The following is a 16,878-nucleotide window of genomic DNA, read 5'->3' as shown; positions in this document are numbered from 1 at the left end:
GAAAAAAGACAAATTGAGACCTCGTGTAGTAGGATTTTGGTGACACGTGCACGTTTATCGGGACTGCCAAGGGACACAGCTGCTTAGTCCAACTTGGCTCAGAGCCTAATAAAGGAATAGATTTTATTGACGTTTACAATTCCTTCTACTAATACCTCACAGGGGGAAAAAAACTTCACTGAATTATGACAATAGCGGGACCAACATTCTGCTGCCTTCCCTTAAGTACTTCTTTCCTGACAATGTTAGCTAGGTTTGCAAGAGTTAACAAAAATGACAGATTTCCAAATCACATTCTATTCACTGCTAAGATACTTCTCACATTTATGACACTATTAAATGCATTTAAAGCATGGGAATGGCTCAAATGTTCAATATGAGAATATTTGAGAATATTTTTTTTTAATCGAAGTACTCATTTAGGTACTTAAGAGAAAGAATTCCTATTAGGTCATCACTGTTTCTGCACCTACGCACTGAAACACAAATCAGCTGTCACTGAATCTGGGGTTCTTACTTAGTAGCTGGTTTTTGAGCAGAAAGGGCTGTTGTGTCTTGAGTTCCCCGTCTTCCGGTGCACCGTATTCTGTGTAAGAAGAAATAAAGCATGAACGATAAGCCAAGACCACGTAGGAACAGTGGAGTACTGGTAAGTGTCACCACAGGGTCAGCCTCGCAGCGGCCGGACGTGAGCCTGGGATCTGCTCCCTCTTACTCAGTGACTTGCTTCTTTTCAGGAGGGATGGCTGGTGGTCACTTCGGCCCCCTACTGTGTGTCACATCCCTGGTCCTCAAGGTCCTGAGTCAGACTGGCAGACGAGGCTGTGCTTTCAAACACTTGAACTCTTCAGCCCCAGCCTCAGCTTTGCTAACATTTCCCTTTCTTGCCGAGTCCCGAGAAACCTGGCCCTAATTGGGACACAACTCCCGGGCACCTCGGCCCGTTTCAGCCACGTCTGGCAGCACCGCAGACCAGGCCCAGCTGGACACAGCCTCACGAGGCGGGTGTCCAGGAAGCTGTGTGTGACGCCAGCGGGGGACAGGATTTGTGAGCACCCCGACTGTGCCTGCCTCCTGGCATCCTTGGTGGTGGAGGCCCGCGCCACACCGGCAGGGCCTCTCTGCTTACCCCCTGCCCCACAAGTGACTGGGAACTCACCTCCAGTGGCCAGGAAATTGGGCCGCGGGGGAGGAATCTGAAAGCAACTCCCACAGGAAGCCTTTCCCCCTCAAAAATGGCCTTCCAGCTGAAGCGGTCATGCAGTGAGCTGCTCACGTTAGGAAATTTTATATTAAGGAAGTCGCAGCCTCCACGCCTGAGGGCTCGGCTGGCATGTGGGGAGCCCCCTGCGTGAACATCACACACCCCCAGCCTGCGCGACGTTAGCATTACCCGGGGAGCTGGGGAAACCCCAGTGCCCGGGTGCCACCTTCACTTGCTCTTAATTTTTAAAACCCCAGAGGTCACGTCTGGGTCGCCAGAGACGGGGGCGCCCCCCTCCCCACACTCCCGGAGATGCTGATTCTTCCTCTCTATGGACAACCGGTTAACTCTTTGCTCCCCACTTGCAAGCAGCCCCAGGAAAGTGCCCGTGAAAAAGCCCTGGGGAGAGCAGCGACACCCCGAGGCCCTCCTGACACCCCAGCAGCGAAAAGAGGTGCGCGGGCCGCGGGCACGGGACCTACGTACTGAGGCAGAGCGACTGGTATCTGGGGTGCGCGGCGCGGAATTCTGCACTGGGCCGGTTCCGGTCTGGGTCCTGGTGCCCACCCGCCTTCCGCCACTCGGTCCCGAAGGCCTTGCGGTAATCCAGCTCGGCCCCTCGCCTCTCCTCGGGAAGGATCTGTCGGTGCGGAACAGACAAGGCCGGGCGCACGTGTCCTTTTCAGCGCCGACACAATTCAGGAGTTTATTGAAAAAGACGTTTCAGTTTGACACTTCTCTTCGTGACCACATCTGCCCACGAGCTGGTTTCCAGACCCCGCCAGGTGCCTGTGGCCACCCACGGGAGGCCAGCCGAGGGACCACGGGGCTTCTCCCACCAGCAGCCCCGAAGCGCTGGCAAGGCGCTGGGGACGAGTGGCCTCACCGAGCCCTGGTCCCATCTTTCTGCCTGTGCCCCCCAGGAAATGGGGTAGGACCTGCGTGACGGCACACACTGGCCAGCGAAACGCAGGTTTCTCTGCGAACCAAGCGCCACTCGCCTCCTGAGGGGCCGGGACAAAGCCCGTTACTAAGACACGTGTGCTGTTTTATCATCTGGAAGAAAACTACACCTGCCCCTTCACAGGACTCGGATACGCTGCTTCCGCTGACAGTTTATTTTCCAGTCTGGGAAGCACCCAGGCCAGGGGCCAGCGCTTACCTGGCACTTGTTGAGCATCTCCAGCTGCCCGATTTTGGCGATGATGAACTGCCGCGTGGTCTCGGCCTTGCTCCCCGCGGTCAGGGGGTTCCTGAGGCAGGACAGCGCCTGCAGACTCTCCAGCTTATCCAGCTCGTTGATGAACGACCACTGAAACCCAACGGGGGGACATTGGTGACCGTGCACAGGTGTCGGGTGAACTTTTCAGGCTACTTAACTAGCAACTGAAAAGCGAAGTGGCTCGTTCCGGTCCAAGGCACGGGCGCTCATCAGGCACCGAGCAGCCACCAGGAAGAGCACCGTTAGTCTAAGTCTGCTTAAGTGTGAGTTCAACTAATTTCTGAACGTTTTGGGAGGTTTATATGAGGAGTTCCACTCTGAGGAAGCATTTCTCTCTCAATTTAAAACATTTTTAATAGAAGGAACGTACAGGCTCTGCCATGACCGTGGAACTTGGGGACAGCGCGGGACGCGCCTCCTGAAGGAGCCTTACCCGCGATATCTGGTTGTCGTTGACCACGAGGTATTGCAAGGAAGTAAACATTGACGTTTTGCACCCTAGGAAGAGAAGGATTAAGTTATGTAGTAGAAGGGAAAGGAACGGCTGAGTAGGGGGACGGGAGAGGGATGCAGTGTCATACACACCAATTCCAGTGTCTGGAAAGTGGAGAGAAGAAATCCCCACGTCACTGAGGATTAGCTGTTCTAACCTGAAATCACAAACGTCAGTTTGACCTCACAGAACAGTACGGAATGCTGCGGACTGTCGGCCAGACGCGATCTGACTTCTTCCTACACCCCGGGCTTTCACCCCAGGTAAAAGGCTTAGAAGCCACGAAGCCCAGTTTCGGGCATGCAGAGGGGTCCCATGATTCCACAGTCACCTAACAGTCCCGGGTGCCTACGGCCGCACCGGGTGCCAAGTGGGTCTCGAAGAGGAAAGAGACACGGTCCCACTTCGCAAAGCTTAATGAATGAAGACTTGGACATTAGCCCAAGGCCATACCATCCACAGTGCAGTCACCTAGTGCAGACGCAGCTGCACTGTACGTGGTTCACAAGTAAACTCTACATGAATTAGAATAAAAATTCCCCACAGGGAGTGGCCCGAGCCGAGAATTCCATCTTCGTCACTGTATTTCCACTGAGAAAGCGCACACGGCACATGACCCACGCGCTGCAAATTTACTCGGCACTCGTACTAGGCATTTTAGGAGCAAATTACCTGGGTAGATACGCTATTAGAAACAGCTGATTTTCATCAATTGACTGGTTAGAGGAAAAGTCTAATAACTTGACCGTCTGTAGAACGTCATTTGGCCTGCAAGGAAAATAAAAAATTTTCAACGTGAATTTAATCTCGTTTTCAAAGATACAGCCTTAAAGCCCTGCAATTGATGTTAAGGAGAGGTTGGTGGAGGGCGGCGAGTGGACGTGACTTTGAAAGGGCAAGGCCAGGGACCCTCGTGATGGAAACTGTCTGCGGGGCGGATCAGTATCACGGGTGACACCGGACCATGGCTCTGCAGGATGTTGCCGCTGGGGTATACTGGGTGACAGGTGTGATTACGTGTGAATCTAAAACGGTCTCAGAATAAAGTTTAATTTTTAAACCCCTGGCTTTGCCTGCATAATAAACGAAAATTATTCTGTACGGTAAAATCTCAACTTGAATCTTTTGAGGGTTTGTTGAAAATCTGCCCACATTTATTTTATACAGTAATTTAATGATATCAATAAAAGAGGAAGATGAGAACAACATACTTAATTACTTAAGATGCTTTTTTACTTTGGTGCATCGACCTAGACAGTGCTAACTACAAGTACGTTATTGAGTCCTTAGAGCAAATACTACGGAATTTCCATTCAGACACAGAAGTTAAACCTCTGTGTAAAACTAGTAAACGTCACGTCTTCAGAAACATTGACCGCAGGGCTTCCACCCTCATAGTGTTCCCTCGATAGGTGAAGTTCTCGTTGACACTCTGCTTTGTGAAGGCGACGAATAAACATTTTCCTAATTCTTATTTGCAAATCCTTCTAAAAGTTAACAGCTGTGATTGAGACTATTCAGAGTGACCACATGGTGACAGGTGACTGATACAAACCCTTGTTACCTTTCCAAAATGGTGATGTTGTTCGCCGCGAGGTACAGCTCCTCGAGGACCGGCCAGCCGGTGGCACAGCGGAGCACCTGGTGGGGGGAGGCGCGGGTCAGGGCGCGGCCTGTGCCGCTGTCACCCCGCGTGTGCTGCCGGGATCGCCACGTGCGTTCCGCTCTGTCACTGTTTAGAAGCAAAGCAGCTTCCAGACTTTTCCCCACAGACCGTTTCAGGCCCGGAGCACTGGGGGGCCGGAGGCCAACACTGCAGCCCGCACTGTAATGACCTGGGGTGTGACTTTCAGCGCTGACCCCACGCGGCACGCAGGTGGACCCGGAAGTGACCGAGGCCCCTGTACAGTGGCCCGGCGAGGCCGACGCAGCACGTCCTTGTCAACTGACACGATGCGCTAACAAGGGAAGGGGCTGTTAAACAAGGCTCCTCGATTCTCGGTCTGGGTTTGGAAAGAAGACACTCAGCCAAAATTTCTCAGTAGCCATTCCCAAACTTGCTCATCTCACCTCTGCTGCCATCTCCGCCACCGGCATGTCTATGTGTCCTTCCTGTTCTGATGCTAAATCTGACCCCAGACAGGAAGGAGCCCTCGGAAAGGAGCTAAGGGAACTTAACTTCTGTGGCCACGTGCAGGGCACAGTTCATCTGTGGCACCACCACCTCACAGGTGAACAGCTCGGTGGGGGTGCACTTCTCCGCGCGTGTTTGAACGCGGAATATCCTGCGTGTGTGAAGTCGGTTAACCCGACAGAAAACAGCGGTACCAGACAGAAGCTCCCAGCGCTGCCGGGCCCAGGAGCCACATGTCCCCGCAGCTGCACACAGGAACAGAGATTCTAGAAGCCGAATGTCAAACAGGATAAGGATGTGCACCTTCCTGCTGCTTGTCCTCTGCCCTAAGGACTCGTGGGAAAAGGCATTTGCGGAAAGCCCCATGGGCAGCCGCGTGGAGCGCCGAGGGGCCCCGGAGAAAGTCTGCGTCAGCCGTGGGCCCGCGCCTCCCTCCCGAGGGCACTGCAAAGAATCGCGTTATTTGGATAATAGGATAAAACGATGATCAAAATGAGGCCGCAGCCGTGCTTCGGTTCCCTATTAAACCAAGAATTTAAAACTGCTTATTTTTGAGCAACAAAGCAAAGAAACGTGATTACCTCAGCCCACGTTATTCCCGTTCGGCTAAGGACTAAAACCTTGAGTGCAGAAAACGTCCCGGCTGGCGACGCTGGTTCCCGGGAGAATCGCAGCTTATTCTCACTGTAGAGAGAAGGTGCAGGGCGCTGACTGCCTCGCAGGCGACAGTTCGGTTTGTTCCACCCTTAAAACGCAGTCGTATCACGCAGTGAGCCGGACCGCCCGTCCTAAACGTTCACCGTACGCGACGCTGCGGGCTCTGGCACGGCCCGGGCAGCCGCGGGGGCCGCGCGTCTCCCGAAACGGGAGGCTCGGGCATCGTGACGGCGGCTCCCGGCTCACCGTGTGCTCCGCACACAGCGACGCTGAACCTCACGCTAGAGTCTCACGGATGTGCCAGGCCCTGGGTCAGAATTCTGCTTCTCCAAACGGTCCAAACGGGGTCCGGCCTCTGGCTGGCAGGACGGACGAGATCACACTGCCCCTTCCGTCCTCTTTCGAGACCCTAATCTCAGAAAGTACTCAGTCCTCACTGTCACTTTGAAAGAAGATGCAGTTAACAGACATGAGTAGCCTTCCCACTCCCCACCCAAGAGGGGACACTGGATCAAATTACAGCCTTTGCTCTCTGGGAGCACAGCTAACTAAGGCCTGACTACCTGCTACGCGGAACCTGCCTGAGCCAGGTACAGCTCACCTGTGTCCGTAAAACTGGCTCAAGTTTGAAAGCTCTTGGAAAGTTAGGTTCTGAGATTAAAACTAGTCAAATATTTGAGAAGGCCTGGAAAATGAGTAAAATATGTAGATTAGTGAAAAATCCTAATCAGACCTGAATTACAGAGGATTCCAATGAAATTACTCATCCCTAACGCAGTTAAATGCTAGAAGCTTCAGGATGAACAAGCGCTTCTAATGTCATCTCTCTTAACCGCCACCACCCCCCGCTGGGCCATCTTCCAGATTTTACAGTCAGGCTCCAGAAGCATCGCCTCTCACTCAGTTCAGGAGGTCGACCTACTCCACGCTCCACTCAATCAAAAGTAAAACACGTTCCCCATTAATGAATCACCTCATGTGACCATTTGAACAAGTATGTTAATCAAAGAACGTGAAAGAATAAATTAAGCTTAGATAAATCTGACTAAGCCGTCCCGCCCACCTCATTCCCACGCAGGTGCCGGGACGGGCGAGGAGAGCGCAGGAGTTTTAGGTCACGTGACGATCCGGCGCCCGAGTCCCTACCTGAGATTAAGGACCTCTAGGTGTCCGAGCTGATCAGCGATATCTGTGACGTCGTCCCATAATGACAGCAGGTTTTTTGACAAATCCAAATTTCTGATATCTAAAAGCACGTGTTAAGAAACAGTAACAGAAAAATTCACGAAAGACAAACGAATCACCTCTTAATTCTGGAGCCCGGGATCTTTTTCAGTGACGCCTTTTCTTCTGTACATATTACTTCTACCTTTTAAAATCATCCAGCTATTCATTAACTACAGTTCACTTTGAGACAGACACCTCATTCAAAGGAATGAGAACCAAATGTCTCGCCTTATCCAGCAAAAAGACAACCAGAGCTGGCCCTCCCAGCACGCGCTGCCCGGGCACTGCCAGCAGCGGTGGCCTCACCGCAGGCCCACGTGCCTTCCGACAGTGCGCCCGAACCCTCTGCACCACAGGAACCCCCACACCACTGGTGGCATCTGCAGGAGAGACAGCAGTGAGCCTGCACAAATGTGGACAGCGCTGAGTGACCTGGGTCTCCCGCAGACGGGTGCAGTTGGCGTGACACTCACTGGCGCTGGAACAGGGACTCAGAGATGTGAAACTGGTAGGGCCGTGGCAGGGCCATCCTGGAGGGGCACAGCTCAGCGGAGCCCCCAGGCAGAGCGCGAGGACAGGAAGCCTGGACAAGGACCGCGCCAGCCAGAGCGCGCACACTGCTGTCTGGGAATGACTCGTCTATTCCGCAAGTGGCTGCCGGGCGCACGGAGCGTGGCAGTACACAAGTCTCAGTGCGGGTGGGGGGCTAATCGATTAGCACCCCCGAGCACCCCCGGCCGCCAGATCCAGACCTGTGCTCAGCAGCGAGCGGGGCGCGCAGGAGAGGCGGTGGGAAGGCCGCTTTCTGTCCCAGGGTGCTCTGAGCGGAGAACTAAGGGAAGTGAGGGGCTGCCATCCTGGAGCACAGCGTCCGGGCAGAGGGAACGATACGAGAGGAGGCCCTGAGGTTAGAAGGCTGGCCCATGACAGGGACAGCAAGCTCTGCTGTTCCTGGGGCCGAGGGCCAGGGTGCTGGGATGAGGTCCCAAAAGCACAGCGGCCAGGCCCGATCGCAAAAGGGCTCGCGGGCTACTTCAGGCCGCGGTGGTCTCTGCCAGAATGGGAGGACCGTGCTGTGCTCTGACCTGGTCCTGCAGAGGTCGCCCTGCTGTGGTGCTGACGCGACAGGCAGCAGCAGCCCGCAGGGAGCAGACAGAGCAGACGCGTCAGGAGGTCCCTGGGCTCAGCAGGAGCACCGGAGGGGATGCCGGGTCTGGACCCTAATCAGACAGTGGAACTGCCTGGCCGCCCACGGGTCTGCGAGAGGTGGGAGAAGGGAAAAGTCAGAATCATGGCGAGGTTTCCGGTCTGGGCCACGGGAGCTGCCGTTTGCAAGACGCAAGGACCAGAGGATGGAGCAGGTTCTCAGGGTCTTAAGGTCCCAAATGTGTTAAATCTGAGATGACCGTTTAGGCGCCTGGGTGTCAAACGCACAGCCGGAGAGACGGGTGTGGAGGGGGAGAGGTCTGGGTAGAGGGTCAGGCGGAGTCAGACTGAGCGGGAAGGGTAAACAGGTCGCCAGGCTCCCAGCCTTCAGCAGAGGGGACTGGGGGGACCAGGCCGGCGAGCGGGGGCGGGCCACGACGGGATGACGACGAGGACGATGATGATGACGACGAGGACGAGGATCACCAGCACCAGCACGGTGCTCTGCTAGGTGCTGTCATCTTCCTTTTCACGGAGGGAAACCCGGGGAAGAGTGTGGGTTGACGCCCACGCCGGCCTCAAGCCGAGGTCCCCTTTCCTAGACCCGGGATGCGACCGAGTCTTCGGGCACAGAGGAGGCGGAGAGCGCGGCTTCCCCGCACAGCCGCCGCACGCGAGCCCGGGGCGGGCTGGGAAGGGGGCGCGAGGCCGAGCGGGGAGCTGGGGAGGAGGGCGGGAGCTCGGCTTCCCCCGGGGTGAACCAGGCACGGCGGGCGGCCAGCCAGTGCCCACGCGACGGCCACAGGCCTGGTTCTCCTCTGGCCCCTTAAGGAGAAGCTCGCCGGCTCCTGACCCAGAGGAGGCTCGAGAAGAGCCCAGGCCCGGGCGGTGCGAGCGCGGCCGAGGACCCGGGGGCGCCGCAGCTCAGGTCCTGCCCGGGCTCCGCCACGACGCGAGGCGGAGACAGCGGAGAAAAGCGGGTCCTGGCTCAGCTCTCGCGCTCCCCGCACGTCGCGGTCGCCGCCCGGGCCATCGGGCTGCTGACGCGGGGCTGGAGCGCGGTAACTGCCCCCGGGCACCTGCCCCGCGGAGTTAGACGACATCCTGGCCAGAGCAGCGCACAGGCCACCCGCGCTCTGCAGCCCGAGGAGCCACCCGCGCGGCGGACACGCACGTGCACAGTACCCGCAGCTCCTGCTCCCAAGATGTGTCGCCTGAGCCAGGGCCAGCCGGTGAAGCAGGGGCCGACCCCTCGTCCCCAGAGCAGCTCTTGACCTGCTGCGCTCTCCAGCCGCCCTGCGTCTCTGCCCGGGAATGACCTCGGGGTGCACCCCAAGGACTGGGTCACACCCGACAGGCCTTCCATCTGGAGCCGCGGAAGTCACTGAATCTGCGCACGTCAGCTGGGCCTTCACTTCCCAGCAAACCTCGGTTCTTCGTCTTGGGGGACATTTCTCCCTGAAAGAGCAGTCTGCACTGGAAAGATGCTGACTGTCCCTACACGGCTGACAATGCCCAGCCACCAAACAGCCTACATTCCCTAAGCCATCGCCCACCCAGAACTTTCCTGACTGTTGAAAAGGAGCCTGAAACCACCCAATCCCCAGTCTGAACCGGTTCAGAAGCAGCCAGGCGGTGGTGCATGCTCCGGACACCTCTATGTGCACTGAGGCCCCACCGAGCTGTACCCCCAACTCCGCCCCGCCTGCAGAGGGACCAGCTTTGCTGTCTGCACACTGGGCCTGGAGGGGAATCCAGACCCCCCCACTGCCCACAGACCCCAGGGGTCCCACAGGCCCCAAGGCTAGCGGATGACACCTGAGACACGCCGGCGGGCAGCTCTGCTCTAATTCCTGTCACCACAAGGTATGGACTGTCAGGTGGCTGGAAACACTGCTAGAGAGCTACCCACCTGCCGTGTCTCCACTCAGGGAAAACGGATCCCAAGCCGCTGTCTCTGACGTAAATTATGTAGAGATGAAGCAGGCTTACAGAATTGGGACAAGACCTTTCAAAGTTAGAGAAAGTCTATTTGATGCCACTAGGAATTTTTTAAAAGCTTATTTTTGCTTGTGGACATAAAAACAACACATGAGGAAAACAACTTGGAAGGCAGAGAAGAGAGATCACGAACTTTAGCACGAGCTGTTCTGAGTTATTTTCACGTGACTGCACTGGGCTGCACGAGAACGGTACGAAGGGAAGGGTTCCCGTCGCACAGCGAGGCAGCCCAGCGCCGTGCGGGGGCCTCAGGACACCGGCCACGACTTGCCCCCCTCCCCCATTCTCCCAGCCCGTACCGGACGCTTTCTTCACACTTCCCGCTGCCCAGCCGGTGTTGTCTGTCTGCTCTCCAGGCTAGAGGGAGGTACAGGCAATGGGAAGAAGGCAGGTGCCAACCCCGTCTGTCCCCTTTTAAGAATCCCCATCCAGAAACTTCCACTGGACATCTCTCTGGCCAGGGTGAGTTACTGACTCACCTGAAAGCAAAGGGGCCTGGGAAGGGAAATAATGTGTCTGGGCGGTGACTGCCCTAGGTGACAGTGGACACTGGGTAGGCGACAGCGGTGTCTGGCACGAGTGTCCACCCACAGTCAGAGTCCAGTCATGAGTCATCACGGAAAAGGATACTCGGACACGCTTCGGCAATGCCTCCTTTGTCACCAGCGCAATTCACTGCACAGTTCCGCAAAGAAACTTCTTGCAACTTGCTCAGCTGACTGCATGAAAAACACATAGTTCACACGTATGCATAAACACGCACGCTTTCCGCTGGCCCTTTAAAAAATCAGAAAGCATTTCAGACACGTAACAAGGTACCAAAAATAACAAATACTAGTACCTACCACCCGACGTGAGAAATAAAGCATTACTGAACAGAGAGAGCGCCTCGCGGACGCTGCGAACACGACCAGTCCTTGGCGCCCCTTCCCGCGGCACGCCGACCTCCTCCGCGGGGCCCGGCACGCTGCTCTCGGTGTCTGCTCACTCCTACACGTTTCTTAAGAGCTTTACTATATATTCCACATCCCTAAACAATTACGGCATTTTTGAACATTATAAAACAATAGAAAGGGTATGATACTTGTACATTTCCTCCTGCAAACTACTTTTCTATATTGCTCGGCAGTGAGATTTAGCTACATCGACACACGTACCCTAGAACATTCGTTTCGCATCTTATAGTTTACTATCTGAACAGGTGACAACTAATTCATTTACTCCTCTGCTGACATTTAGATTATTCCCAACAGTGCTGAAGTAAACACTGGTGCATACTTCTTGCGCTCAGTCTCCCTAGGGAGTCAGCTACTAGATACCCACTTTTTCAGTGCGGAGAATCTGTGTTTTCTAATCATTAAAAGAGCCCACGTGTTCCAGCGTCTACGTGTCTACACAGAGTCTGGAGCCCGACTGCCGGGTTCAAACCCCAAGTCCACCAGCTCCTTTGGCCATGGGTGAGTTAACCTCTCTTCGTGGCAGAGTCCAGTTGTTTAAAATGCTACGATGCGCACCCATGTTCATAGCAGCATCACTAACAACAGCCAAAGTGTGGAAGCAACCCAAGCATCTGTCAATGGATGACTGTGGTCTAGACATACAATGGAATATTATGCAGCCTTAAAAAGGAAGAACAGTGTGACACAGGCTGCAACATGGGTGAACCTCGAGGACATTATGCTTGGGTGAAATAAGTCAGTTACCAAAGGACAAACGCTGTGATTCTTATACAGGCACCTCGAGGAGTCACATTCATAGAGACAGAAAGTAGATGCCTGGGTGCCAGGGGCTGCGGGGGGGCGGGTGGGGAGTTGTTGAATGGGCAGAGAGCTTAAGTCTGGGAAGATGAAAACGTTCTCCGGATGGATAGTGATGATTGATGGCTGCATGACATTGTGACTATGCTTAATGCCACTGAACTGTACATTTAAAAATGGCTAAGGTGGTAAATTCTGTTTGTGTATTTTACAATTTTTTAAAATGCAATAATTGAGTGCGTTAGTATTTGTGAAATTCTCAGACTACTGCCTGACATCTAGTAAGTTATTTCATAAGCACTTATAAAAATAAACATAAAGCTGACAATCTTTGGGTAAAACACTAAGAGACAATGCAAGGCACGAGCGATCGCCATCGTCAGAAACTAGGGAGATGGGCAGCAGCGAGGCTCTCGGGCAGAGGCTCCCCAACTTTCTCAGCTCATGGGGCCCCTGGTGTTCCGGTGAGTTTTCCACGGTGCCAAAGCCTAAAGGAATAACTAACCGTTATGTTTAGTGAGTGGTTGGGGCCAAACAACTGAGGATTCACATCCTATCAACTCAGGGTCTGCTGGGCAGTGCGGCTCCCTGATCTCAGGGACCGACCGGACGGGACACCCCCACCTCCACTCTCCGTCCTGAACGGTTTTCGGGAGGTACCTGCTTTTTATCGCAGCAATTGCCAAACCTGGCTTCGCAGGGATGGGCCATGGGCCGCCCCTGAAAGGAATCACAGGACCAGGAAACTGGGAACTGCCTCAAACTAGTAGTTTGCGCCGTGTCCGACAGATGTCACCGTTTCCCTCTGACATTGAAAATACTCCGCTGGGCCCCAGAGAGTTCGCTGCCTGCGGTGCCGGGAAACTGGAACAAAGGGACTCGAGTCTCCATACAGACCTCGCAGCCCAGAGCCAAAGCCACCTGCAACAGAACTCACGCCTAAGGGCTCCCACTTGATTCCTTTATTCTTAGTGCTAGAACTCAAAGCTGGCCAGCTGGATATCACTAAGGAGATCATACGATGACCGGCTCACCGTTTCCATCCCGAATAAAGACGAGGACGACCTCTGCTCTCCCCACGTCTCCCTTGTTACAGCAGCAGCTCTGCCAGCTCAGGGCCGATAAGTCACCTGGTGTCAGAGCAGCTCAGCTGACACGTGAACCCAGCTTTGGGTCCTTTCCAAGAAAGACACTAGCTAATTACTGAACACTCAAATAATGCAGTCATTCACCAGAAAAATTCATGAGTTACGCAGTTGTTTCTAAACGAGGGGCAAAATCTGTTTGCAATGTGTCGGTAATATTCGCAGGGCCCCGGGCAGTCTAAAGAGATTAACCAAGAAGAAAAGTGTCTCTTTTGAGGTAAAAGATATTTAAATACTTGCATCTTAAATGGGAAAAATAACTCTATGAAGCGCAGTTCTTTAAATCACATAAATCAGTAGGATAAACAGCAAAAGCCATTCGTGATTGTCATATCTCGGCGGCGTCATCAGTTGTGACTTCCTTTTGTTGAATTTATATTGTCTAAATTTTCAAAATAAATGCATATTGTTTTGCAATTAACAATCGACGTGTTTTTTAAAATCGTGATTTGAGGTTTTTTTAAAAACTGGTTATCCCTGTTAAGAAGCAGAGCTATTAAGAAATTTATTTTTATTCTATCACACTACGTAAAATAAAGTTAAATGTTACAATGTAAGCAAAATTCAATTTCATAAGAACACGAATTTATTCAACATTGTCCCCATGTGCTCTTTAAATTCTGTATGATGTTAATTCTCAATAATAACAATGACAGCACCAAAAAGATAGCAAAGAAATTTACTGTGAACAAAATCAGTTTAATTCTTTTCCTTGAGATTAAAAGATCGCAGGCCTGAGCCGAGCAGCTGCAAATCTACTCTCCAGAGTGTCCACCAGGGGTCACTACTAGGACGCCTCATCCGGGTCAGGGTCAAAGCGCTGCACTGACCACTAAACCTGTGTAACCTGGAAGGGTGTCCGGCGCCTGTGTTTCTGTGAGGACATCAGCTTCCACTCTGATTCAGTTCATCAGAGCGCGCAGTGGGCCTCTCGGGAGTCAGTGGACGCAGTTTCAGAGAACAAAGGCTGTTCAGACTCAGCAGTTTTAAGACACTATTTCGTGCCCCTCCGACTGCCACATAACTGGGGTGCTTCTTAAAATCAAGTGCCCAGGGTGTCCTGACTCAGGAGGTCTGGGATGGCACCCAGGAGTCTATATGTCTCAAAAGCACCCCAGAAAATACGAGGGTGCACCAGATGATGGGAATGACTGGACCCTAGGTGGCACCAGCATGCTACGCAGCACAGGTGACAATTTAGACTTGTTTCAGTTCTGACATCAACCAGATGGAAGTGTCACCATGAAATGGAAAAGGACCAAAATGTCAACCTTAGTTACTTAATAAGTAGTCAATACAAGACAGCATGGTATAATTGCCAATAATGGGCAAATCGATACTTTAATTCCAATCCGCCTACCATTATCGATTCCACTTACCTTTGCTGTTTTATAATAGAATCAAAACCAACAGTTTCCACGGGTTTATTTCCAATTGTAACAAGATGTTCTTTCCCAGCTGCTTCTGCTTCCTCTTCTAACGCATAACGGTTCTTAAGTGCAGTAAGAAAATCTACTCCAAAATTTGCTTTGTTTGGACGGATAAAGGATCCTCCTGTTGGGTGCCTGGAAAAGGAGAAAAATGGAACATAGAAAACATCATCCGTGGGGACATTTAAAAAGATGACACACGCAAAAATCCATTATAAACTGTCACTCTGCCAGATTTATATAAATCTGTTTACAAATCCATTAGCAAATAAAATATACAATTTTAAAGAGAAAAAACTCCACTAAGAATAGCGATAGATGCAGTATTCTGAAGGTATTCAAAATTTTCTGCATGCTGGAAAAACCAAAATCAGCATAAAAGGAAACAACATGCTAAAAAAAAGTATGTGATTGATATGATCGGTCACAAAGGGCTGAGCTTCTGGAAGCATGTGAGACCCCAAGAGATTAAACAGACACAAAACAAGCCACTTAAGAGTCAACAGAAGTATTAAGCCAATGGGGGGCAGTTATACCTTGCTAATGATTAAGAAATGCAAATTCAAATAGACTGTTTTTCAGAAAACGCAAAAATAAAGAAAAATCTTAACACCTTAAAGACTGCAAGGTTTGGTTTATTTTTGACTGTACAAACATACTCCTGGAAATCTGTCAGCAGGCAATTATTAAAAAATAAAAAGAAATCTGCATTTACAAAGATTCTGCATAATAGCATTTATTTGTAATTGAGGGACTCTCGAACCCATAAATATGCCCAGCTGGAGAGAAACTATTAAGTAAACCAGATAGTCACTAAAAAATTCTAGCTGAAACACGTAATAAAATTACTCACAAAACGCTGAGATTTCTAAAAATTGAACCAAGTTGTACATGATACGACTAGAGAGGAATCCTATTTACAGAGAGATAAGAGATTGGACAAGGGTACAAAGAAAGGAAAACATTTGTGGGTAAAAGGACTATGCACAGCATCTTTTAAATGACAACTTAAATTTGAACTAAATATATTTTAAACACGGGATGGGTGGAAACAATTCTACAGAAATGCAGGATATTTTACCACAATTTGTATTCAGGTTTTATAGCAATTTTTAATAATCTCTAGGAGAATTTAACAGAAATATTAATTATATTGCTATACATAATGACCAGTCTGCCAGACTTTCCAAGAGATTCAAAACAGGTCTTCAGACCCACTAAATATCAGCATTCGGCATGACATCACGACAATGACACTTTATTTTCAGGGCAATCTAAGTGCGCCCTATACAACAGCTGAAAATGTTAACACCATTTGATAACTATAGAGAATAAATGATGAAATACATGAACTCCCCAAAATTGTATCAGGAACATTATTTCGGCTGACAACCTTTCACTCTTAAAAAGATCGGCCCTTGGCTCGCCTGGGTGTCCTGTCTCCTCTGCCGGGGAGAGGCCCAGCGGCGCCGCTCCAGGGTCTTGGACTGCGGAGTCTGAGGCTGGGAGCCCGGCAGACGGACTGTCCCCTTTCCCCATCGCCTCTTTCTGCTCCGAGGGGCAAGCAGAGGCGTGGGGCTTTAGAGAGCTGCGTGGGCAGAAGGTGCTGGCGACTCTGGTCAAAGCAGCACTGCGACGCGAACGAGGATCCTGCATGGTTTAATGGAGAGGACCCAAAGGCGGCAAGGAGCGCCGATGATGGTAGCGAGGCGGCCACCCCGTGCAGGACATCGAAAACAACCTGGAGGTGGCCACTGAAACCGCGGTGGCTGCCACGAGCAGGCTGGTGGCCCCCGTGCGGCGGGCCGACCCCGAGAACCGGATCCGGGCGGACTCGACTTTCCTCCCACCCCGGGGAGCGCGCGCCGGCTCCGCGCCCAGCACTCCCGGGACCAGACGGGTGCCACCGAGCAGGCTGACCGCCTGCCCAGCGACCAGCACCTGCTCCGCTGCCGCGTCCCAACTTCTGGGGTCTCTGAGACGAAGTGCCAGGTGGACAAAGTCACGTTCGACGTGGGCGGCCGGCGCGACGAACGCCGCCGAGGATCCGAGGCTTCGACGATGTGACCGCCATCGCTTGGTGGCGGCCAGCAGCAGCCACGACGAGGTCGTGCGGGAGGACGACCGGACCGACCGGCTGCAGGAGGCTGCGAAGCTGGTGGAGAGCATCTGGGACAGGTGGCTGCGCCCCTGCGCCCCTGCTCCCTGGGGGGCAGCCCGAGGACGGCTTCCAGGAGGCGCTGCCACCCACTCCTGCGGAGGCGACTCCCCGCCCCGAGGGGGCCACGCGTGACCCGCCGGGGGCGCCTGAACCCGCGCGCCGGCCGCCGAGACCAACGACTGCCGTGACGTCAGCACGCGGGGCTCTGCGCGAACCCCACGTTCAATGACTGCCTTCCGCACAGCTAATTCAAAGGGAAATGTAACTGCACACGCAGTTGATCACCCACCACAGGGCGTGG

The 16,878-nt window shown here is 52.8% G+C and overlaps 1 protein-coding gene and 1 pseudogene across 2 annotated transcripts in view; one reads left to right on the top strand and one right to left on the bottom strand.

Annotated features, from left to right (window-relative positions):
• Positions 1-16,878, bottom strand: part of TBCE (tubulin folding cofactor E) — a 58,444-nt gene that overhangs the window by 3,554 nt on the left and 38,012 nt on the right. The window contains exons 4-14 of one of the 2 annotated variants that reach the window (XR_005650166.1): positions 14,366-14,551; positions 10,715-10,803; positions 6,857-6,956; positions 5,635-5,737; positions 4,484-4,560; positions 3,592-3,687; positions 3,012-3,076; positions 2,860-2,924; positions 2,367-2,516; positions 1,691-1,882; positions 518-586 (exon numbers count right to left, since the gene is read on the bottom strand). Coding sequence is in view for 1 of the 2 variants with exons in the window: in XM_039850359.1 (XP_039706293.1) it covers positions 518-586; positions 1,691-1,844; positions 2,367-2,516; positions 2,860-2,924; positions 3,012-3,076; positions 3,592-3,687; positions 4,484-4,560; positions 5,635-5,737; positions 6,857-6,956; positions 10,715-10,803; positions 14,366-14,551 (1,154 nt within the window). In the remaining variant the exon portion in view is untranslated. The remainder of the gene's footprint in view (positions 1-517; positions 587-1,690; positions 1,883-2,366; positions 2,517-2,859; positions 2,925-3,011; positions 3,077-3,591; positions 3,688-4,483; positions 4,561-5,634; positions 5,738-6,856; positions 6,957-10,714; positions 10,804-14,365; positions 14,552-16,878) is intronic. The other variant, XM_039850359.1, reaches the window with a different exon arrangement.
• Positions 14,735-16,709, top strand: LOC120592603 (guanine nucleotide-binding protein G(s) subunit alpha-like; annotated as a pseudogene).

This window comes from Pteropus medius, unplaced genomic scaffold (assembly GCF_902729225.1).
Source record: "Pteropus medius unplaced genomic scaffold, Ma_sr-lr_union100, whole genome shotgun sequence".
Lineage (NCBI taxonomy): Eukaryota > Metazoa > Chordata > Mammalia > Chiroptera > Pteropodidae > Pteropus > Pteropus medius.
Note: the sequence above shows the minus strand (reverse complement) of the source record. Positions and strands in the feature narration are given on the sequence as shown.